Here is a 23,755-nt window from a genome sequence, read left to right on the forward strand (position 1 = left end):
ATCCAGTTGTGATGACAACTGGATTATTTTCTTATTTTTCACCTCCCATCCCTACTGCCTTTTTTTTTTTTTGAGACAAAGTCTCACTCTGTCGCCCAGGCTGGAGTGCAACGGCACAATCTTGGCTCACCGCAACCTCTGCCTTCCAGGTTCAAGCAATTCTCCTGCCTCAGCTTCCTAAGGAGCTGGGATTACAGGCATGTGCCACCAAGCCCGGCTAATTTTTGTATTTTTAGTAAAGACGGGGTTTCACCATGTTGGCCAGGTTGTTCTCGAACTCCTGACCTCAGGTGATTCACCTGCCTTGGCCTCCCAAAGTGCTGGGATTACAGGCGTGAGCCACTGTGCCCGGCCCCTTACTGTATTTCTATTTGTTAGAAGTTTCTTCCCATTGTCTTATATTAATCATCTATGATTTAATCCTGTATCAAGTTTCTTTTTTTTTTTCTTTTCCTTTTAGAGACAGGGTGTTGCTCTGTCATGCAGTCTAGAGTGCAGTGCCATGATCATAGCTCACTGCAGCCTCCAACTCCTGCGCTCAAGCAATCCTCCCACCTAGGCCTCCCAACTGCTGGGATTACAAGTATGAGCTACTTCACCTGGCCCTTTATAGAATTTCTAAAACCGAACTTTTCATGTCCTATTAAAGTAAGCAAAGCAGTGTGCAATGCAAAGAAGCCTGGATTAAATCAAGTGATTGTTGCTACTGGTTGGCATCTGACCTTAGGTCCTCCACCATTTCCTTTTTTTTTTTTCCTTTGAGACGGAGTCTCATTCTGTCATCCAGGCTGCAGTGCAGTGGCGCGATCTCGGCTCACTGCAACCTCTGCCTCCCAGGTTCACACCATTCTCCTGCCTCAGCCTCCCACGTAGCTGGGACAACAGGTAACCGCCACTGCACCCAGCTAATTTTTTGTATTTTTAGTAGAAACGAGGTTTCACCGTGTTAGCCAGGATGGTCTCGATCTCCTGACCTCGTGATCCACCCACCTCAGCCTCCAAAAGTGCCGGGATTACAGGCGTGAGCCACTGCGCCCGGCCCCGGTCCTCCTCCATTTCTGAGCCTCAGTTTCTTCATCTGCAAAATGGGAATCACAGGAATCCTGCCGCCCTACTCATCATATGCAGTGAATGCCAAACAAATGAGCTAGCCTGTGGGGAGGGCTGGATAAACACTGGTCACTGCTGCTGCAGAGGTGCAGTGCCAAGCAGTGCCAGCGTGTCATTAAGCAAACGGCTTTGTCACACAGACGCATGCGTGTGCTTCTTCCTTCTAACATCAAACCCACTGTGCCTCCCAAACAGCTCCAAGCAAAGCAGCATTGGAGCCTCAGAGCAGACAGGACAGAAGTCCTCAGCACGGGCTGACAGGGTCCACAACACCGACAAGCAGGAGAGTTGGTATCACCATCATTCCCACCACCATCATCACAGTCATCATCGCCATCACCACCATCATCACTATCACCATCACCACCATCACCACCATCATCACCACCACCATCATCATCACCATCACCATCATCATCACCACCACCATCATCACCACAATCACCACCACAATCATCATCAGCACCATCATCACCACCACCATCACCATCATCACCACCATCACCATCATCACCACCACTATCACCATCACCATCATCACCACCACCACCACCGCCACCATCATCACCATCACCACCACCACCATCACCACCACCATCACCATCACCACCATCATCACCACCACCAACACCATCATCACCATCACCACCACCAACACTATCATCACCATCATCACCACCATCACCACCACCACCATCACCACCATCACCACCACCATTATCACCACCATCATCACCATCACCACCATCACCACCATCATCACCATCACCACCACCATCAACACCATCATCACCATCATCATCACCACCATCAACACCATCATCACCATCATCATCACCACCATCACCATCATCACCACCATCACCACCACCACCACCACCACCATCACCACCATCACCACCACCATCATCACCACCATCATCATCACCATCACCACCATCATCACCATCACCACCACCACCAACACCATCATCACCATCACCACCACCATCAACACCATCATCACCATCATCATCACCACCATCACCATCATCACCACTATCATCACCATCATCACCACCATCATCATCACCATCACCACCATCATCACCATCACCACCACCACCAACACCATCATCACCATCACCACCACCATCAACACCATCATCACCATCATCATCACCACCATCACCATCATCACCACTATCATCACCACCATCATCACCATCACCACCACCACCACCACCACCATCACCACCATCATCACCACCATCATCACCATCACCACCACCATCACCAGCACCATCACCATCACCACCACCATCACCACCATCACCATCACCCCCACAATCACCATCAAAATCAGTACTAATCCCTGAAGCCCTGAATTCTAAAGAAGGAGAACAATCTTGCTACTGTTGATCCCCCATCGTTCCATGCTTGTGGTGAATTCTAATTGCTCACCACTCTCTTCCAACTTTCCTTAAAGAAATCCTCTTCCAGGCCGGGCGCGGTGGCTCAAGCCTGTAATCCCAGCACTTTGGGAGGCCGAGGCGGGCGGATCACGAGGTCAGGAGATCGACACCATCCTGGCTAACGTGGTGAAACCCCGTCTCTACTAAAAAAATACAAAAAACTAGCCGGGCGAGGTGGTGGGCGCCTGTAGTCCCAGCTACTCGGGAGGCTGAGGCAGGAGAATGGTGTAAACCCGGGAGGCAGAACTTGCAGTGAGCTGAGATCCAGCCACTGCACTCCAGCCTGGGCGACAGAGCGAGACTCCGTCTCAAAAAAAAAAAAAAGAAATCCTCTTCCCTCTAACTTCGCCTATAAAGTGTCTACAGGATGCACCTGTAGAATCTGCGGTTGCACAGGAAGAATCTGTGGTCACAGAACCTGCCAATCCTCTTACAAAATATACCAAAATACTAGAGTATCCAGGCCATGCCTGGGGAGGAGCAAAGCCCTATTTGCTCTGCACACATTTGCTCGGCCAGCCCCGTGAAGAGGTTGAAGTTCCCCTCCTCGTATCACCAAACTCAATTCCTTAATTGTATCTACTCGGGTCTGACTGGCCGAAGATCAGGACTATTCTACCCACTCCAGACCCAGGTGGGACCCACCAGCCACAGACATCTTGCCTCTGGCCCTCAGGCTCCATCACTCTGTCCTCAGGCTTGGGTGACAACTCACCACCATACCCAGAGCCCCCAGAAAGTCAAAGGTTCATTATCACATTTTTCTAAGTTGACACATTTTTAGATCCTTTTTCAGCTTGGTTTTTTTTTTTTTCAGCTCAGTCTTACATGTCAGTTCTAATGGCCTGTGGTCAATCACTTGAACCTTGGAGGCGGAGGCTGCAGTGGGCCGAGATCAAGCCACTGCACTCCAGCCTGGGCGACAGAGCGAGACTCCATCTCAAAATAATAAACAAAAAAAAAAAAAAACAAATAAATAAATAGAAAAAGAAGAACGGAAAGACATTAAGGAATCAGAAATTGGGGTGGGGGGTAGTTGACAGACACACACATCAATCTCTGTGAATAGAAAACACAGTTGGCTGCCTAAGAGACATCCAACCCGTCCCACCTCTCTATTTCCAGAATCCCAGTTTGAAAGTGCCCGTGCCCAGCCCCCAGGAGACACATCCCTGGCAGCTCCGCTTACCATCAGGAGCGGCCATGCGGCCTGGCTGTGAAGGGAACCCTGCTCTCCCAGTAAGACGCCGCCCTGCCCTGATGATGGCTCCTCCCATCACCCCATGGTGACGACAACCCCTTTAGAGCTGTGAGGAAGAGGCCCAGGGACTTGGAGCTTAGATCCTGAGGACATCACCGAGCCAGCGAACCAGTGCCAACAGCTACCTGGCTCCAGGCATCTTGCTGAGAAACTTAACCCCTATTTGCTCAAAAGTCCTTGCGTCTGCTCTTCTGTTACCTACAGCAAACACACATCTTCACAGAAAGCCCTGGACACAAGGCACTCTGTGTCAACTGGAAAACCAGCGATGCCCCACTCACCACTCGAGAACACGGGGAAGGAAAGAAAGAGACTGACCACTGGTGGCTCAATTAACTCTGCCAGCATTTCCTAAGAATGTGCCATACGTGTGCCAGTCACTGGAACAGAAGGACGAGTGACTCCAGCCACGGCCCAAAAGCAGCTCACAGTCTAATGGGCGACAGACACAAATTCATACTCTTGGAGGAAATCACAATGGAGCTAAGTTACAAGTAGAAAACGTTGTTGGCCGGGCGAGGTGGCTCATGCCTGTGATCCCAGCACTTTGGGAGGCCGAGACGGGCGGATCACGAGGTCAGAAGATCGAGACTATCCTGGCAAACACAGTGAAACCCCGTCTCTACTAAAAATACAAAAAACTAGCCGGGCGAGGTGGCGGCGCCTGTAGTCCCAGCTGCTCAGGAGGCTGAGGCAGGAGAATAACATGAACCCGGGAGGCGGAGCTTGCAGTGAGCTGAGATCCGGCCACTGCACTCCAGCCCTGGGCAACAGAGCGAGACTCCGTCTCAAAAAAAAAAAAAAGAAAACGTTGTACAGGGCAAGGAGCAACGAGTCCCTGGGGATCCGGCCATCCTCGCTCTACTTTCCTTCTCCTATCCCTCGCACGGAGAAAACACACACCACAGTCGCACAACTGCTCAAGTCTGTATTCAATATCCTCACCTACAAAAGAAATTATAAGAGAAAAAAGATAAGCATGTAACAGATAAGTTTTTAAGGCGGCTCCTTTAAAACCATCCCAAGACATAAACTCTCTTTTAGCATTTACTTTGAATATTACACACTAAAAATCACCATTCAACAGAAACAAATCACCTGAAGGAACAGAGAAAGGTTTCCTATTAAACTGAAGATTACACTACTATGGATAGTAAATAAAATTCTCAATTTTCACCAAATCATATCTAATTTGGTTATTTTAAGGCGAGTGACACCACATGTACTTCAAATACCACATCGAGCAGGGAAAACGTCACCCAGAAAAAAGGATGCCGGCAATGCCATGAAAGCGGGGAGCCAGCGTGTTCATCTGAGGCTCTCGCATGCCCTGCCTGAAGCCCAGATCATTCTGCAGACGAAACAGCCGCTGAGAGCACTTTCTGCTAGTGCGCTCTGAAGGACTGGTAAGAACCGATTAAGAGGGAATAAATTAGAGGGGAAAAGCAAGCACAACTCTAGTTAATACAGCATGTGGAAACAGTGGCAATTTTGGTTTGCTGGTTTTATTCTCTTTTCCATTTCTCTAACTTTCAATAACATTTCTGTTGATGATGATCACAGAAACCCTTTAGTGACAAAACGAGCAGAGGAAAGAAACAGGCGTGGCTCCTGCCACACGTGGGAACACACGAGTGAAAGCGGGTCACGGCCTGGGGCAAGCTTGGAGGGAAAGCAGAGGAACAGTGCTGTGGGGGAAGCCATGGAGGGGAAAACGCAAACCCACAGCCACACGGCTGGAAAAGCCCACCCTTGGTTCAAGGAGGTACCATCGCATTGTTGCTGAGCTGCCACTGGATGGTGGTGTCAATTACTTACCTAGTACATTTAAGAAACAAAGGAAAACCAGAGACAGAGGACCATGTATGCCCCAAAGGAAGGCGAGAAAAGTCTAGCTGAAGAGTCAGCGAACCATCAAATGACAAGTGGCTACCATGTGACACTCACTGCAGGGGACTTGAGGACAGAGCAGGGCCAGCAAGGATCCGCGTGTGGCTGGGTCACTGCACACACAGAAGGGCTGTGCGGGCGGGAGTTTGTTCCCTCCGTCCCGGCGCCTCTGCACTGGGCAGTTCTAGGTGGCCAGGGGCTGCCTTCCTTGAGAAAGCCCTTCCCTGATGAGACTCCAGGGCAAGGCTGAGTTAGCCAGAGCTTTCATCCGTCCCTCACGCTATTCTCTTCTGAGGCTGTGCCTGCCTTTCAGTAAGCATCTGAACACACACAGGCACTTTCAGTAAGCACGCTGGACATACACAAGCACACACAAGTGTAAGCAGCCTGGATACACACAGGCACGCGCAAGTGTAAGCACCCCCCACCCATAAGGCCAACGTGCCCTGCTGTGGTAACGAAGCACAGGCTGCAAGGACAGCGCCTGGCCACTAGAGGACGACGCTGGACGCCGACAGCCGGGTCGCGAGAACCAAGTGCCCTCCTGGCCTCGGCTCCTGGCGCCTGGCCCCAGCTCCCACACCAGAAGCCAGGATCTCCAACAAGGCCCACAGGAGAGAAAACCGTCCCCCTTCCTCGGGCCTCCAACAGCACCGAGAATGCCCACTGTCTACACTAACCAGAAATGTGTGACCTGGAGGCTGGGAGCCCAGCCCGGGGTGACCCTGGTTCCCAGCCGGCTCAGGCCTCACTGTGGGGCTGGAGGGCAGCCGCCTGCTTAACCTTGTCTCAAGCTCCTCAGCTGTAAACCAGCGATAAGGCCAGCCATCTGGGGCACACAGGAAGGGGGTGGGGGTACAGAGCGGGGTCTGGTGACTGATAACATAATCTCTACAGCACAGTGCCCAGCACAGAGTAAAGGCCCCCAATGGCTGTAACTGTGTCATTATTTAAATACACTGCTTTCCCTGGCTCTCTGTTTCATGAGGACGTGATTTTGTCTCCCCAGTGAAATGTCATCTCTGGAGTGTGTTCTGATTTCTGTGTCTATCGGCTGTTCCCCGTCCCTACAGACCCCAGGCTCTAAACTATGGGGGTCCTGGCTCTCGCCTTCTCGCCAGTCTACCCAGGTCCAGATCCCATTAGCCCCCAACTCACGCAGCCCACCCCACCCACATCCCCAGCCCATGGCCTCCACTCTTGCCCCCTAGTCTCCCACCCTACTCTGACCCTCCCGCAGCCCCTCCCAAGAGCTCCCCAAGGACTCTGCCTAGTCCATGGTCACTGGCAACACACTGCTCAGAAGCAGCCATCAGCTCTTCCTGCCACAGAATAGCAACCACTTTCCCATGCTCTGCACCACGCTTTACTCCCCCGGTTCAAAACCTCCCAGAGGCTTCATGCTGTGCTCAAAGTAAAAGCAGAGCTCCTTCTCCTGGACTTCTCAGCCCTGGGGACCAGGTCCCCGCCTGCCTTGCAGGCCTCTCCCCGCACCCCACGCAGCCACCAGGCCAGAGCCTCAGCAACCCCTCAAGCACATGAAGCTCTATTGCCCGCAGGACCTTTGCACCTCTGGGCCTGTCCCTAGAATGCTCGTGCCCCCTCTTCAAATGCCTGCCTCCATGCAGCTCTCGCCCCAGAAGCAGCCAACCGCAGAGCAGCTCCAGTCTCTACCCTCCACATGCCTTGACTCTCCCTAGATGCTTCCCGATGGTTGTGGGGTTACTGAGCGAGCTCCGTCTGTCTCCTCACATGAGAATGTCAGCTCCTTGAGGGCAGGGCCCTTGCAAGCCTGGCTGCCGATCCCTCCCCACTGCCCACAACCACAGCAGGTGCCCAACAGAGCCTGGATGAATGAGTGACTCCACAAGAATTCCCGCTGACCTTCACAAGGACCCTGCAGGGCAGGTCTCATGCCCCCTCTACAGCTGATGAGACAGGCAGGTTGAGCCACTTCATGAGTAAGGACACGGCCAGCCATCACACTGAGAGCCTACCCCAAGGCCACACCTGCTTCCTCCTGTCACCAACGGCCCAGGCCCCTTCAGGGCTGCCCTCCCGCCATAGACACCAAGGGGTCATCTATTCATATTAGTGCTCCCAAGGTGTACGGCTCCAAACTTCTGTTCATGCCCTCCCAACCCCCAAAACACCCACTCCTGCTGACCTCCATCTATCAGCACACTCTTATAAAGCCCAGACTGGGTGCTCACCCCTCGGGGGAAGTGGAACGTGGCTGTGGCCTGGCCCCACTCCTTGACAGAAGGGTAGTCATGCCTTCTGTCCTACTGTTTGAAAGCGTTGAGGGCCAGAGCTGAGCTCCACACACAGTTTGCCCTCCGAGGCCCCACTGGGGGGCTCTAGACGGCGGGCCCTAGACGGCCCTCAGGAAACTGCATGTACTGCAGGCTACCAAATCGCACCACCATTTACCAGACACACGTGACCAACATGAGTGTCATTTTCTGGGGCTTCAGAGTAGGCAGTCTTTGTGTGAGTAAATATTGAGCCAACGCTAAGAGCAAAATGAGCTGTTAAGTTCTATTTGCTACTTTCATCCCCAGGCTCATAACAGAGTGTAAGCTAAACAAAGAAAACAGCACTTCGCCGGACAGAATGATATTCCGCAGGTAGACTCATTTCTGCAGGCACTTCTCACATTGGCGATTTGCTTCTCCAACATTGGCAAATATTTGCCACTTACGTCTTTCATGTAATGTGAAGACAGTACATTCCACTGTCTTCCAAAGCTATCTCAACTGCCTTATAAAAACAGGCAATTTACTGGCGATGTTTTCTCTTGCTACTAAATGCAAATGCAGTAATCGTTTAACTTTGAAAGCTCTGCATTGAGCTTTTTGGTTTTAGATTTGATATTTACATAGAATTATAAAGAAAGAGAAAAACCCACAGTCCCCTCAACCTAACAAAATAACTTGATTTTTACATGGTAAAATCTAGCCCTACATACTCCCATCTTCCCACAAGTCTTGAAAGCTTTACTTTTAAGTATGATTTTTATTTCCAAAAGTTGCTTCAATTACAAAGTCCTCCAGAATGCTCCAGGTGGGTACTCAGAGCCTGACCCAGCACAGGGTTCCCATCTTGCTTTCACCAGCTGTCTCTCCGCCACCTGCCTATTGCTGGAAACCATGGGACACAACCAGGACAACATCTGTAAGTCACCTGACTCGTCAATGACTACAAAAGTGACTATATACGTCAGTGGCGCAAAAATCAAGTGAGAAGATAAAAAGATAAAAAGGCCAGTTCAAATGAACATAACAACAACCATAAAAATAACTAACATTTTTGAGTGTTTAGTAGGTGCTAGGCACTCTCTTAAGCATGTTATACGTACTGTCTCATTTAAACTGCAAAACGAGCACTGCTTTCATCATGCCTATCCCCCAAACAAGAACTCTGAGATGCAGGATCATCACCAAGCTGGCTCAAGGTCACGTGGCGAGTAACCAGTGAAGCCAGCTCCCCACACAGGCACTCTCCTAGGTGCAACGTGGTTCTGCATCCCCGCACCACCCTGGAGGCACGAAAGCCAGCAGAGAAGGGGCGCTGGCATGCTAGGAGAGGCAGTGGCTAATACATCAACCTCAAGACTCTACTCCTGTAAGCACGACCTACCTTGATTGCCTGTCTTCGTGGGTGACACTTCCACCTACCCGGTGCTCCAGCCGAAATCACAGAGTCATCCCCCACAGGCGCGGCGGCTCACGCCTGAAAGCCCAGTGCTTTGTGAGGCTGAGGCAGGAGGATCCCTTCTCGCCTCAACCATGGCTAGGGATGCTCTGTGAGCGTCATCATCACAGAAGGAGGTTCAGGCGCCGGAAGAAACGCTCTCGAGTTGTTTGTAATAATGGCAAGTTAGGAATAACCTGTCTGCCCATCCGCAGGGGCTGGTGCAGTCAAGTGGGGCACGGCCATAGGATGGCATGTTACAGGGCACTCCAAAGACTAAGGCGGTTCTCCACATACACCACGGGAAAATGTATCATTCCTTTAAAAAGTGGGGTGCACAACCCTTACCGTGCAAGGGGAGAAAGAACAACACCATAGAACTGCAGAGACCCCGGAGCGCGTCTCTACAGAACACTTCAGCAGCAAAGGAAAAACGGGAGCTCTTCGGCGCGAAGAGCTGGCAGACGCCGCCTCAGCCGAGTGGTCGGAGTCCACGTCAATGCGAGGACCCACCAGCACCACGTGCCCCGCCGTGATGACCAAGAAGAACACAAATCCCTTCAGGGATGTTCCTGCCAAAAATTATCAACCAGAATCTCACCGTGGGCAAACACCAGACAAGCACAAACCAAGGGACATCCCACAAAATCACTGGCCTGTGCTCTGCTAAAGTGTCAAGATTGAAACGCAGAGACAGGCAAGGCTGCTGCTCCAGGCTGATGGAGAAGGCAGAGGCGTGACACCCAAATGGAACGCAGGGTCCCCCACTGGAGTCTGGGCTAAGAAAAACACAGAGAAAGGATGTTACTGGGACGACTGGCAGAATGTGACTACGGACTGCGGATTCTAATAATAAAAGTGTAAAATAGTACTGGGTCAGTGTTCAATTTCCTGATTTTGACACCTGTGCTGTGATGATACTGAGGGAATGTCTTTGTGCTTAGGAAATAGCGAAGGTTTTAGAGGTAAAGGGATATATCTCCGACTGACTCTCAAATGGTTCAGGAGTATATCTATACACACACACACACACACACACACACACACACACAAACAGGCACACACATGCAGAACGGTAACAGGCAAATGTAAACAACTGGTGATTCTGGGTGCAGAGCATATGGGAGTTGTTGGCACTATTTTTGCCAACTGTTCTGCAAGTTTGAATTGCATCAACATAAAACGTTTAAAACAACACATACATGGGCCATCACTGGAAGGAGACACCTGGAACTGTGGAAAGGAAGGGAAGGTGGAGGCTGGGACAGGCCTCATTTTCACACAGACCCTGCTGTGCTGTGTCATGTTATAACACATGCAAGTGTTGCTGTTTCAAAAAAACAAACATAAGGAAGAAACCACCACCCACTTTGAGAACTCTACGCAGAGCTGTGTCTTCCTTGCCAACAGACCTTCCAAGAGCCCTCCCCAGCCTCGGGAACACAGCTCCAGCCATGCCTTCTGAACCGCTGCTTCTGCCCAGAAACCCTCTCCCTGCCCTGGGCCTGAGCATGAAGGCCCAGATGCTGCAAGCTCCTGCACCGCCCCTGCACGGCTCCTGCGTGGCTCCCGGCGGCCCATCCGCGTGCGCCACTCGCCACCTTCTGGCCAAGCCAGGCATTGCACCTCCGGCTCTCAGAGTGCCACAGGGACGCTGGCCGTAACCGAGACAGGTTTGTTTCCCCAGTGAGGCAACCTCATGACCAAGCCCGCATGCCGGTCCTCCCGAGAGTTCCAGCATCTAGCAAACGCCTAGCCAGAGTGGCGCTCCACAGAGATGAGATACGGAAAGGAAGGACGTGGATTCAGCAGGAACGCCACCAGAAGAACTCAAACCAAGTGCGTTCCACAGAGCCTGGCCACGGCAGTCCACAGGGACACTGCGTGTGCCTGGAAGCAACTCGCACAGGAAGAGTCACGCTGGTGACTGTGCTCTGCCCTACGGGCCTGCCCCTCTGCGCTAGCCTCACCCTTGCCCCTTGCAGGGCTCACAGCCTGTCACCCTCTGATGACTGCCAGCTCCAGGGCAGGAAGGTGCAAAACCAGCAAATCGAGTTGATAGTCACCAGCGCTGTGCCCCCATGAGCCACTGTCTTCAGAATACTAGGACCAACAAGGATGTCCACCGGGCCAGCCTCGAAGGGCTCACCAAGGGCGGCAATAATGAAGACTGCAATTGGGACAACAAGGAAACAGAATGGGCCAGGCGCGGCGGCTCACGCCTGAAAGCCCAGTGCTTTGTGAGGCTGAGGCAGGAGGATCTCTTGAGCCTAGGAGTTCAAGACCAGCCTGGGCAACACAGGGAGACCCCTATCTCTAGAAAAAAATGTTTAAAGAATTTGGTGAGCGTGCCGGCACAATCCTGTAGTCCCAGATACTCAGGAGGCTGAGGCAGGAGGATCGCTTGAACCCAGGAATTCCAGGTGGCAGTGCGCTGTGATTGCACCACTGCACTCCAGTCTGGGCGACAGAGTAAGACCTTGCCTCAAATTTTAAAAAAAGAACACCAAAAGGAACGCAAAATACATTTTCAAATTGCATTGGAAAAACACTAACAAAACATGTCTAAAGGCAACTATCAGCACAAATTGCTACTACCTTAGTGACTTACTGACTTGAAAATATTACGTGAACTCATCATTTTCCTGCAAGGCAAATTACACACGGAAGCGTGTGCATTACATAAGCCCACATGGAATCCTTTAAGATGTGATCTATTTCAGAAACGGCAAGAAATGTCTGTGTGTGTCCTGCAGAGGGCAGGGTGCTTACCAAGGTCTGTGTTGGGGCCGGCAAGCAGCTGCTTGAACTTGTCGAGCCGGGAGGCCTCTCTTTCGCTCAGTGCTGAGCTGCTGAGGGTGCTGGGGTCAGATGTGCCACCCAGCGTGACGGTGGCCGCGTGTGGGAGAGACTGGGACCTCTGCAGAGGGGCGGCATCGCTGGCACTTTCTGCAGGGGTGAGAGAACGGGGGTGAGGGTGAGGGCGTTCCTCTCGACCGCATGTTCCTCCTGGCTGTGCCATCGTCTCTTTGTGAACGCTGTCGGGTCACAGTGGTCCCTTCTTCCCATCGCTGAGCAGCGGGGACCTCAGTTTCTTGAGCAATAACATAGAACCGACACCTTTGAAATTCACTCACCTCACTGGCAGAGTATCATTCATCAATGAAATGGAGCACCTCGCAGAAAAGCAACACAGTGACAGCCAGAAAACGCCAGGGCCCCTCGGGCTGTGTTGGGGTCAGGCTCCCACCAGTGCCGGGGGTGGAGGATCAGGGCCTGCCCACGGGACACGACCCAGAGGGTCCGTGCAGGAGGGTATTCTCGGGTCAGCCAGGCCTGAGCGTACAGGGCAAGTCCACGAGATACCGTGAGGGAAAGGAGAAAGCCTGCAGAGGCGCTGAGGACAGCAGGCAACGGTGGGGACACAGCAGGAACCAGGGCACTGCGAGGGCACTCACCTGCTGTCTCAAGAGCATGCCCAACCCGCCACCTGCCTGACCCTCCCTGGGTCTCCCCAGTGCCGTGGGAGGAAGGCCCCACGGGGACCCTCATCCCAAGGAAACAAGGGAAGCCAGACAAGTAAGGAATGGCACCTTCCCAGACCCCACCACGGGCAGTGACCGAGGCGGCACCAGAGCCTTCCCAGACCCCACCACGGGCAGTGACCGAGGCGGCACCAGAGCCTTCCCAGACCCCACCACGGGCAGTGACCGAGGTGGCACCAGAGCCTTCCCAGACCCCACCACGGGCAGTGACCGAGGTGGCACCAGAGCCTTCCCAGACCCCACCACGGGCAGTGACCGAGATGGCACCAGAGTACAAGCTGCCCGCCCTCCCTCCCGCCCTCTGCTGCTGCCCACCAAGGCCTCGCGGACCCCCAAGACGGACAGGCCCACAGGGACCTAAGCAGGAGGTGACACAGCACGTTCCACCCAGCAACCCAGGACCGGGTCAGCCCAAGGGAAGACCCTAAGGCCCTCAGGTCACTCAACACGGCCACCCAAGACCAACAAGCAAGAGGCTGGGAAAGGCTCCAGACTCCTAGGTCTAAATCCTGTCTAGCTATCTCATCTTTCAAAAACTGAAAATTAAACTAGAGTGAAAAATAAACTCCAGGAGACGGAGCCAGAGCACATGCTGCAGTTGACCGGCTGACATCCGCTCCAGCAGCCACGGGAGCAAGGAGGTAGGAGCCGTACTCCCCCGCGCCCTCCTTCCCACACAGTGCCCCCATTTCCTTCATAACCTGGGGATGGGGGAAAAGAATTCACACAGAAACCCTCAGGCTATCCAGGAGCCAAGCAACCTATGGCCTCTGGGCAGAATGTGGTCCAGTTAAATTTCCAGTGAAGTCTGCTAAAGTGGGGGCATCGACTTCAGAGTACCGCCCTGTCTCCTCCCCCCATCCCCGTGCCCACTCTCCCTGACACCCCCCAACCCCCGGGAGACTCTCCTCCCAGCAGCCTCAGCGCCCTTGCTGTGACTCCTTTTTGTAGCAGCCGCACGCCGAGCAGTGGGCTGGGGCCCCAGGCCAGGGCATCTGGTTCCAGAGTCCCCACTGCCGGCCTTACCACAGGGCGGGCTGAGAACCAGCACCTGAGCAGAGGGGAGGACCGTGGGGAACAGTGCCCCTGTCCTTCCTTCAGAGGCTGTTGCTTCAGCAGCACTGACAGTTCCTCAGAATCAACATGCAGCAGGAAGAGCAGCTGTGCACCGAGTCCCAGAATTAAAGGTGCTCAGCTGGACTTCCCTGCGATCATTATAAAAATGACTGATGTGGCTTCATCAGGACACGTAAGGGGCCACTCAGTCCTGAGCGGGGCCCACAAGTCCATGCCCTAGTGTTGCTGCAAAGTTTAATGAGTTTAGGCCGGGCGCGGTGGCTCAAGCCTGTAATCCCAGCACTTTGGGAGGCCGAGACGGGTGGATCACGAGGTCAGGAGAGCGAGACCATCCTGGCTAACATGGTGAAACCCCGTCTCTACTAAAAAAATACAAAAAAATACTAGCCGGGCGAGGTGGCGGGCACCTGTAGTCCCAGCTACTTGGGAGGCTGAGGCAGGAGAATGGCGTGAACCCGGGAGGCGGAGCTTGCAGTGAGCTGAGATCCAGCCACTGCACTCCAGCCTGGGCGACAGAGCAAGACTCCGTCTCAAAAAAAAAAAAGTTTAATGAGTTTAGTATTACAGAGAAGTGATACTGTATGTGCCGCCCAGTAAATGATCAATTATATGGTATCACCGTTACTATACTGAAGTGTTCAAAAAAGGCTTGCCCAGAAAGCAAACACCGGAAAAGTGGCCAACTCCAAGGCAGGTGGCGGGGGGCACAAGGCAACGAGGTCACAGGCTCCCTTCTTCCAGTGCAAGCTGTCTGGAGCATCCTTTGTTTGGCTCTTCCAGGATGAGGCCATCCCAGGGTGACATCCCACAGCTCCCCGACCCCGGCTGGTCGCAGCCTGAGCCTGCCTCTTGTCAGATCCCCCAGCCACACACAGTGTGGTCCTGCGGCCCTGGCCACTCTCAGCCTGACAGCACCCTGCATCTTGGGGGTAGGGGGCGGGGTGCTGAGAGGCTCACAGAGCTTCAATGTCAGTACCACCCTCCAGGAGCAGATGAAGTCAGGGATCCTGCCAACTCCGACTCTGCCCAGGCTGAAGGGTGCTGCCCAGGATGGGCCTGCAGGAGGCGGTCAGTGCATTCTTCAGTCAGTCACCAGGTTTCCAAGCCTCCCACAAAGGCCATCACCAGATTTCCACTTACAAGTTCAAAGACTTTAAAATTTATTAGATTCCAAAAAGAAAACTGATCAAATGAAATCACGCACAGCGTTCTCAACTAGTGAGAGCTGTAACATTTTAGAAGTCAACCAATTCCTAGAAAGTGGTTTTAAAAACTAGACCTAGGTATGAAACCTAGTTCTGCAGGGTTACCTCAGACTCTTCTAACAATCTCCATCTTCTCAACTGGAAATGTGGGGAGAGCACCCTAGCCCCCAGAAGACCTTGGAGGGAGGTACCTATGAGGGCCTGTGGCCGCCCCGGCTAGCCCTCGCCCCTGCCCCTCACCCCCTGCCTCCCAACAGCACTGCTCACGCAAGGACACCCTGGCCTCCTCGTTTAAGATGACACTCACTCGCCACTGCTCTCACGGCCACCGTGTTCCCACCCCACTCTCTGCCTCTCTTGACCATGGCACCTGCTGCCTCCCAGCACACTCTGTGCCCCCTTGCTGGCTGTGGGCAGTGCTGCATTCGCCCCTCTCACCAGAACGGACTTTCCGCAGGGCACAGACGGGCCTCAGTCTGTCCAGTGGGGTATCCCAAGCTCTGAAAACAGTGCTCGCGGCCCACGGCGGGTTCATCACACGACCGTGCGGCTTTTCCATCACAGACGTGATGGCCTGCGGCACCTAAAGAGCGGCAGCCACAGAAACAGCCTCGACAACAGCTGCTACACCCCAGTGCCACGCAAACGGCACCAGACACGACCCCACCTGAGGTCAGAATGCGAATGTGGCCGACCCAAAAGTCAGACTCCCAGCCCCTTCGGACCTGAGCCCACGTGTATGCACCCCCGGCAGGAATCCTGTAAGCTGCCCAGAGTGCCAGCCCCTAAACATGCAGGGACCTGACCCCTCGGGTGGCAATGTCACCCATGGAACCATTGCAAGCTGGTAGAGTTAGGAGGGAGACAGGGTCCCCAGGCGCTTGCTCCCCCGTGGTCCTCTCACAGCTGGCCCACAACAGCCTGGTGCCTCCACTCCACTCGGAGGAGAGACGCACTTAGCTAGGACGGAAGAAAGCACGTGGGGGCCCCAGGATAGAGCGCAGGCCACTCCCCTACCCTTGGAAGAGAACCATCAGGGCTCTCATGGGCCAGGGGGCCTGCTGCACATGAGGATGGGAACCCACTGATTCTCCCACAGTGAGTGGGTCCTGGCCACTTTCTTAGCCCGGCCAGAAACCCAATCATCTCTTCAGTCCTCCCATCATACCTGCAGGACAGGACGTGTGGCTCTCACTGACAGATTTCACCAACCGGAGGTCACCGCTGGGAGGCGAGGGCGGCTCTGCCTCAGGCCTGGGTTTCTGCTGAAGCCCCGGCCCCTCCTGCAGCGTGGGTCGCCCCTGCCGCTGGCTGTGGTTCCGCAGCACCCGGTTGGCCGTCTCCATGACCACCTCGGAGTTCAGGCTCTCCGCCGCCATGGCCAGGAGCTCGTCATCGTCCTCCCCAGCGTCCCAGGCATCGCTGGTATTGCTCTCGAACTCCTGAAAGGTGCTGACCCTCTTGGCCTTCACTGGTGTGGTCGGCATCTTGGCCGTGGACTTCAGCAAACTGCAATGCAAAGGCGGTCTTTACTCGTACATGCTGGAAGGTTTCACCCAAAACCAGCCAGGAAAGAACTCCCAGGTGAAAAGACAGGCATAAAAGTTTTCAGCTTCGATCTAGCAATAGTGAGTGAAAAAGCAAACAGGATTCACAGAGGCAGCCCAAAGAGCACAGCAGGTGAAGCCCACGAGGACTCAGTGGCAGGAGGGGAGGGGGCTTCAGGAAGGCCACCTGGGAGGAGGCACAGGGCCACATGGTGGTGCCCTGCAGACCCAGCCCAGCTCACTCTGGCCAGGGGCACCTTCCCCGAGTCCCAGTAAGGCTCCTGCCCAGCAGTGGGGGGTGTGGGCCAGGAGCGCCTATGCAGGGTATGGGCCTGTGGTATACGGATTTGAAGACACGATCATTTAAACGACATTCCCCCAAAATATGACAACACACAACACCGGCCCCACCTCATGTCAGAAACTTGTCAGACAGGTGCAGTCCTGCAGGGCCACACCAGCCAAGCACAAGTCCCACACCCTGTGCTCCCGCCTGCTGTGGAGGGACCAGGACAGGCCAGGGCCAGGCTCCAGCAGCCGGTGGAGAATGTGGGAAGGAGGAGCGGAAAGGACAAGCCAGCAGGAATGGCCTGCAGCCAGGCTGCCCGTGGCTAAAGGATGCCAGCTCCTGGCTCTCCCCAGGGCTCCCCCGCCTCTCCACATCAGGCTGTGGCTCCCACATCCGCCGTCCTCACTGGGATGGGAAGCATGGGGTGTGCAGCATCTCACACAAAGCGACTGCTTGATCATTGTGGCTGAATGAGAAACCACTCTACTCCCTCAGGAATGCCTGGGAGCAGAAGGGAAGCAGGAAGACCAGGGTTGCCACAGCCCTCCCACATCAGAGCCAGGATGCCAAGTGAGATTGGAACGTCACTTACGTGCCATGTAACAGTGGATCAAAGGGGGGGTGCTGGGCGCCATACACATGCTGGATGCTGATGGAAAAGAAAGGGAAAACCAGTGAGCCTCTCTCCTGTCTTCCCAAGAGCCTACCACCAGCTCAGCCAAAAGGTGGGCTCCCAGGAACCCACAGGACTGAAGGAAGCAGCTCCTCATTGGCTGCTGCAGGCCTCCCTGCAGCCACCCAGGGTCCTGAGGGCCCAGTTCAGAAGGGATGAATGGCACCATACAAGCCCCCCACACCCCACACAAGCAAGGCATTCAGCCCCTCCCTGAGAATGGGCCTCAGCCCGACAAGCACCACCACAGACCCTTGGGCATCCACACGGTGATGAGGGTGTCTGGGAGTGCAATGAAGGGACTGCAGACTCTGCCCACAGACTAAAAACTCCAAGAAACGCCCATCTGGGAATTCTCAACTGCCATCATTTTGTCTGAAACTGAATGCAGAATTGCAAAAGATAAATATATTTTTTTTAAAGATTTAATGGGCTGGACGCAGTGGCTCATGCCTGTAATCCCAGCACTTTGGGAGGCGAAGGTGAGTGGATCACAAGGTCAGGAGTTCGAGACCAGCCTGGCAAACATGATGAAACCCCGTCTCTACTAAAAATACAAAAATTAGCTGGGCATGGTGGTGCGCGCCTGTAATCCTAGCTACTGGGGAGGCTGAGGCAGGAGAATGGCTTGAATCCAGGAGGCAGAGGTTGCAGTGAGCCGAGATTGAGCCACTGCACTCCAGCCTGGGTGACACAGCAAGACTCCGTCTCAAAAAAAAACAAAGATTTAATTGTTTCACTATGAAAGTCTTTATTATAAAAGTCTTATATTCATCAGAGCAAATTTGGAAAATCGATGGAAATGAAATACTCCACATGGCAGACACTGTTGGTTGACTGATCAATCTCTACCCAGAAGCCTTTGCTCCTTTGCTGACTTCAGCCACGGCTGGCCCTGTGACAGACATTTATTTCTTACAGCCAGCAAGAAATAAAAGGGGGTTTTTACTTTTCTGTGGGAAAAAAAAAAAAAAAAAAAAAAAACAGGCTTAGCTAGCACCCCTTTGGCCCCTAACTTGTCTCCATTTTTTTCCGTCTGGAACACAGAGGTGAGGCCTGGGACCTCAGCCATCGTGCGTGAGTGAAGATGCCACCATGAAGGGCAGCAGGGCAGACAGGCGGGAAACAGCATGGGGCTATGATGGCTTTGAACTGCTGCCCAACCCTGCACTGCTCACCACAGACACCAGACACGTGAAATAAACGAATCTCTGTTTGTTGATGGCAATACTGGCGATGTTGGGAGGCCGAGGCGGGTGGATCGCTTGAGCTCAGGAGATTAGGACCAGCCTGGGCAACAGGGCGAAACCGTGTCTGTGCAAAAAATATAAAAATATTGGCTGGGCGTGGTGACACAAGCCTGTGGTCCCAGCTACTTGGGAGGCTGAGGTTGCAGTGAGCCAAGACAGCACCACTGAACTCCAACCTGGGTTACAGAGTGAGATCCTGTCTCAAAAAAATAAAATAAGTGATTACAAAAAAATGGTGGGATGATCACTCGAGCCTGGGAGGTGGAGGTTGTAGTGAGCCAAGAAGGTACCACTGCACTCCAATCTGGGTTACAGAGTAAGACCCTGTCTCTAAAAAATAAAATAAAATGGGGATTACAAAAAAGTAATAAAGATATTTGGAGACAAATATTTGCACACAACTATGATAACCTCTTGAGGATAGACTCTTAGAAATGGAAAGCTTGGGACATAAAGCATGCATTAAAAATGCTGCTGGTCCACACTGCCAAAGAGCCGTGGCTCATATCCCACCGGCAGAGTCCGACACCACACATCACTGCTCATTCAACAGGAGAACAGTGGTCTCCGTGTCAGCTATGTGCCTTTTCATTCATTAGTGAGGTAAAACTTGTTTTAACTTTGTTCATTTGTACCTCTTCTTTTTGTGAATTGTTCATACCCTTTGTCCATTTTCTAATGAGGTGCTCACCACTTTCTTACTGCTTTGCAAAAAAAACCTTGTAAACAGAGCACTCCTTGTGCTCACCACTTTCTTGCTGCTTTGCAAAAAAACCCTTGTAAACAGAGCATCCCTTGTTAGTCATTCCGGTGGTGTGGTCAGCAGGATAACGGCCCCACCCAAGACGTCTACATCCTAACGCCCAGAACCTGCGACTGCGTCACCTTACGTGGCAAAGGGAACTTTGCAGATGCAATTAAGAACACAAACCTGGAGGTGGGAGACCGTCCTGGGCTATCCTGGTGGGCACAATCTAATCATGGGTACTCAAAAGCAGAAAACCTTCCCGGCTGTGGTCAGAGGGAGACGTGACCACAAAAGGTCACACAAATGCAACATAGCTGACTCTGAACACGGAGAAAGGGGGCCATATGCCAAGAAATGTGGGCGGCTTCCTGGAGCTGGAGAGAGTAGGGAAAACGCTCTCTCCTGAAGCTTCCAGAAGGAACCAGCCCCACCATCACCTTGGTGTTAGCCCAGTGAGACCCACGTCAGACTTGCAAACTCTAGAAGTCTAAGATACCATGTTTGTTGTAAGCCAGTAAGTTTGTGATGATTTGTTACAGCAGTGACAGAAAGAGAAAGGCGGTGGCCAATCTGTTTTCCTTGGTCTGGGAGGCTGAGCCACTCCTGTGTCCTTTCCTCATGATTCCACTTTGGGGCCGACACTTGGAAAGGCCCAGCCCTTCCGAGAGGGCACAAACATTTCCCTGCGTGCTAGCTTCATCCTTCTAGAGGGCTCATTCCTACCCTTAAGTTTTCAATCCACCCAGAATTTATTTTATTTTGCTATATAGCGTTTAGTAGGAAACTTTAAAAAAAAATAAGAGTTCAAATGTCATTGATTAAGTAACCTCTCCTTTCACCCAGTGCTTTGAGAATATCTTCTTCAACATTAAAATATTACATGAGGTCATTTTTCAGCTTCCCACTCAGTTTCTATTCAGTATCCCATTCCTATGCCTGCAGCACAATATATTAATTATACCAAATGTTTACTTTTATATTCTAAGATTTGTCAGTAAAATTTAACAAACATTTTTTCGATACTGACTCTCGGACAGGGCACTAGGGAGGCCAAAATAAGCCAATACAGTCCCAACTATTCAGGCCCTTACAGTTTACTTACAAAAGCAACACAAAGCAACACTTCAACTGGCATTTTGAATGTTCCATGATAATTCCTGCAAAAGCATGCCACAGGAGTATAGAAACCCAGTCTTATTGGGAGGCCGAGGCGGGCGGATCACAAAGTCAGGAGATCGAGACCATCCTGGCTAACACAGTGAAACCCCGTCTCTACGAAAAATACAAAAAATTAGCCGGGTGTGGTGACGGGCGCCTGTAGTCCCAGCTACTCAGGAGGCTGAGGCAGGAGAATGGCGTGAACCCAGGAGGCGGAGCTTGCAGTGAGCCGAGCTCGCACCACTGCAAGACTCCGTCTCAAAAAAACAAAGAAGGAAACCCAGTCTTGGAAGGAAGATTCCTTAAGAAAACAAATCACACTTAGAACAGGAAAACTGAGGCTGGCAGAAGGCTGAGACACACAAAGCAGCATGCACCCGATCTGAAGGCCAGGAGCAGTGGAATCAGTGAGACATCAAAGTGGCAGCCACGGGCCTGTCACTGCAGTGAGCAGAAACGTGAGCCCACACCTGGCCTTCCTTCGAAGGCCCAGGAGCCCAGTCCCGCCCCTCACTCCACGGAGGAAGACTGGAAACCCAGAGAAGAGAAAGGAATTCAAAAGAGTCTGGCCCTTTGAAGGGTTTGTTATGATTTCTCCTTCCCAAAAGAAAGCCAGTGAGGAGAACTATAGGATTTCAGAAGAAAATTCTAGCCGGGCGCGGTGGCTCAAGCCTGTAATCCCAGCACTTTGGGAGGCCGAGACGGGCGGATCACGAGGTCAGGAGATCGAGACCATCCTGGCTAATACGGTGAAACCCCATCTCTACTAAAAAATACAAAAAACTAGCCGGGCGACGAGGCGGGCGCCTGTAGTCCCAGCTACTCGGGAGGCTGAGACAGGAGAATGGCGTGAACCCGGGAGGCGGAGCTTGCAGTGAGCTGAGATCCGGCCACTGCACTCCAGCCTGGGTGGCAGAGCAAGACTCCGTCTCAAAAAAAAAAAAAAAAAAAGAAAATTCTAAAGTCAGCATCCAAATGAAAACATCACATTTATTTCTGCATACACCAGAGTGAGTTTCAGTTTCAAACTGAAGAAGACCTGAAAGCAAAGTGCAGATCCCTCCTCTCAACCAGGAAGGACTTACGTGGCAGGCACTGTGTCCTGAGGACACAGACACCGTGTAGCATGAACCACAGGTGGGTCCCAGTGGGGCTGGGGCTGGATACTTTTACCAAAGGCATGAAACACACAGGAAATGGAAGGAACAGCCCTGTGACCACCACGCTGTGTGCCACTGCTCAGCTCCGACCACTCTCAACAGCTTCTGGATGTGCTCAACATGCCGCTTCTTTTTGACTATCAATACTGCAAGCAATAAGACATAGAGAATAATCGTAGTAGCTAACAGAGATGAGCATTATTCGAAACGCTTTTTTTTTTTTTTTTTTTTTTTGGAGGCGGAGTCTCACTGTCGCCCAGGCTGGAGTGCAGTGGCCGGATCTCAGCTCACTGCAAGCTCCGCCTCCCAGGTTCCCACCATTCTCCTGCCTCAGCCTCCTGAGTAGCTGGGACTACAGGCGCCCACCACCTCGCCCGGCTAGTTTTTTGTATTTTTTAGTAGAGACGGGGTTTCACCGTGTTAGCCAGGATGGTCTCGATCTCCTGACCTCGTGATCCGCCCATCTCGGCCTTCCAAAGTGCTGGGATTACAGGCTTGAGCCACCGCCCCCGGCCTATTCTAAACTCTTAATGTGTTAACTCCTTTAATCTCTGCAACCCAATAAAGCCGGTATGATTACTCATCCCATTCTAAAGTTGGAAAAACTAGGGGACAGAAAGCTTAAGAAAGTAGCCTGCATGACCAGGCACAGTGGCTCATGCCTGTAATCCCAGCACTTTGGGAGGCTGAGGCAGGAGGATCAAGAGGTCAGAAGATCAAGACCATCCTGGCTAACACAGTGAAATCCTGTCTCTACTAAAAATACAAAAAATTTGCCGGGCTCGTGGTGGCGGGTGCCTGTAGTCCCAGCTACTCGGGAGGCTGAGGCAGAAGAATGGCATGAACCCGGGAGGTGGAGCTTGCAGTGAGCCGAGATCATGCCCCTGCACTCCAGCCTGGGTGACAGAGCGAGACTCTGTCTCAAAAAAAAAAAAAAAATAGCCTGCCCAAGGTCACTCACACCTGGCAGGCTGTAAAGCCAGCTTAGTGACATATAGGACATAAGGAATAACCACACAGACACCACCCAGAGATTCACTTCCACCAAATTCCAACATTTGGTCATATAATAGAGTTGAAACCCTCCCCGTTCTGGTTCTCTACCTGCCTCCTCCTAGGTAGTTACCAACCTGTATTTGACATTTTCCATTTCCATGTAAGAGTTTATACTATTATGGAAGAGAGGTGGATCTCTAGGCAACATACCATATTATTCTGCACATTTGCAAAGTTTACATTGTTATCATTTCATACATATGTATCTTTTTGCAACTAGATGTTTCCTCAAGATTGTTTTTTATGTATCAATGTTAATGCATGCGGCTCCAGTTTTGTTCTGTGGGGTTTCACTGTATGAAAGCCAGTACTTTAGCAGTAAACCAACTTTTCAAAAGAAATGTTACACGGAAATGCCAAAGAGGTAAAGGCAGAGCTACTCTGGTGAAGGGGAGACGCAGGAGCCCCCACATGCACTGGCCTGGCCACTCAACAGAAAGAGAGGAGAGGCAACTTCCAGAACCACAGCAGGACTCCAGGGGGATGCAGGAAACTGCTAGTCTGGTTATTTCCTTAAATATAAGGAAAATGAACAAGACCGAGAGATGGTTCTCTGAGTAGATGAATAAAACTGACAAACCTTTAGCTAGACTGACTAAAAGAAAAAAGACTCAAATTACAAAAGTCAGAAATGAG

The 23,755-nt window shown here is 52.3% G+C and overlaps 1 protein-coding gene across 2 annotated transcripts in view; it reads right to left on the reverse strand.

Moving 5' to 3' along the window:
• The window catches only part of TBC1D22A (TBC1 domain family member 22A), a 424,627-nt gene that overhangs the window by 373,912 nt on the left and 26,960 nt on the right, over positions 1-23,755 (reverse strand). For both annotated transcript variants that reach the window (XM_030914235.1, XM_030914234.1), the window contains exons 2-4: positions 17,667-17,723; positions 16,407-16,747; positions 12,184-12,360 (exon numbers count right to left, since the gene is read on the reverse strand). In XM_030914235.1, the coding sequence (XP_030770095.1) occupies positions 12,184-12,360; positions 16,407-16,747; positions 17,667-17,723 (575 nt within the window). The remainder of the gene's footprint in view (positions 1-12,183; positions 12,361-16,406; positions 16,748-17,666; positions 17,724-23,755) is intronic.

Source organism: Rhinopithecus roxellana, chromosome 13 (assembly GCF_007565055.1).
Source record: "Rhinopithecus roxellana isolate Shanxi Qingling chromosome 13, ASM756505v1, whole genome shotgun sequence".
NCBI classification, from domain to species: Eukaryota; Metazoa; Chordata; class Mammalia; order Primates; family Cercopithecidae; genus Rhinopithecus; species Rhinopithecus roxellana.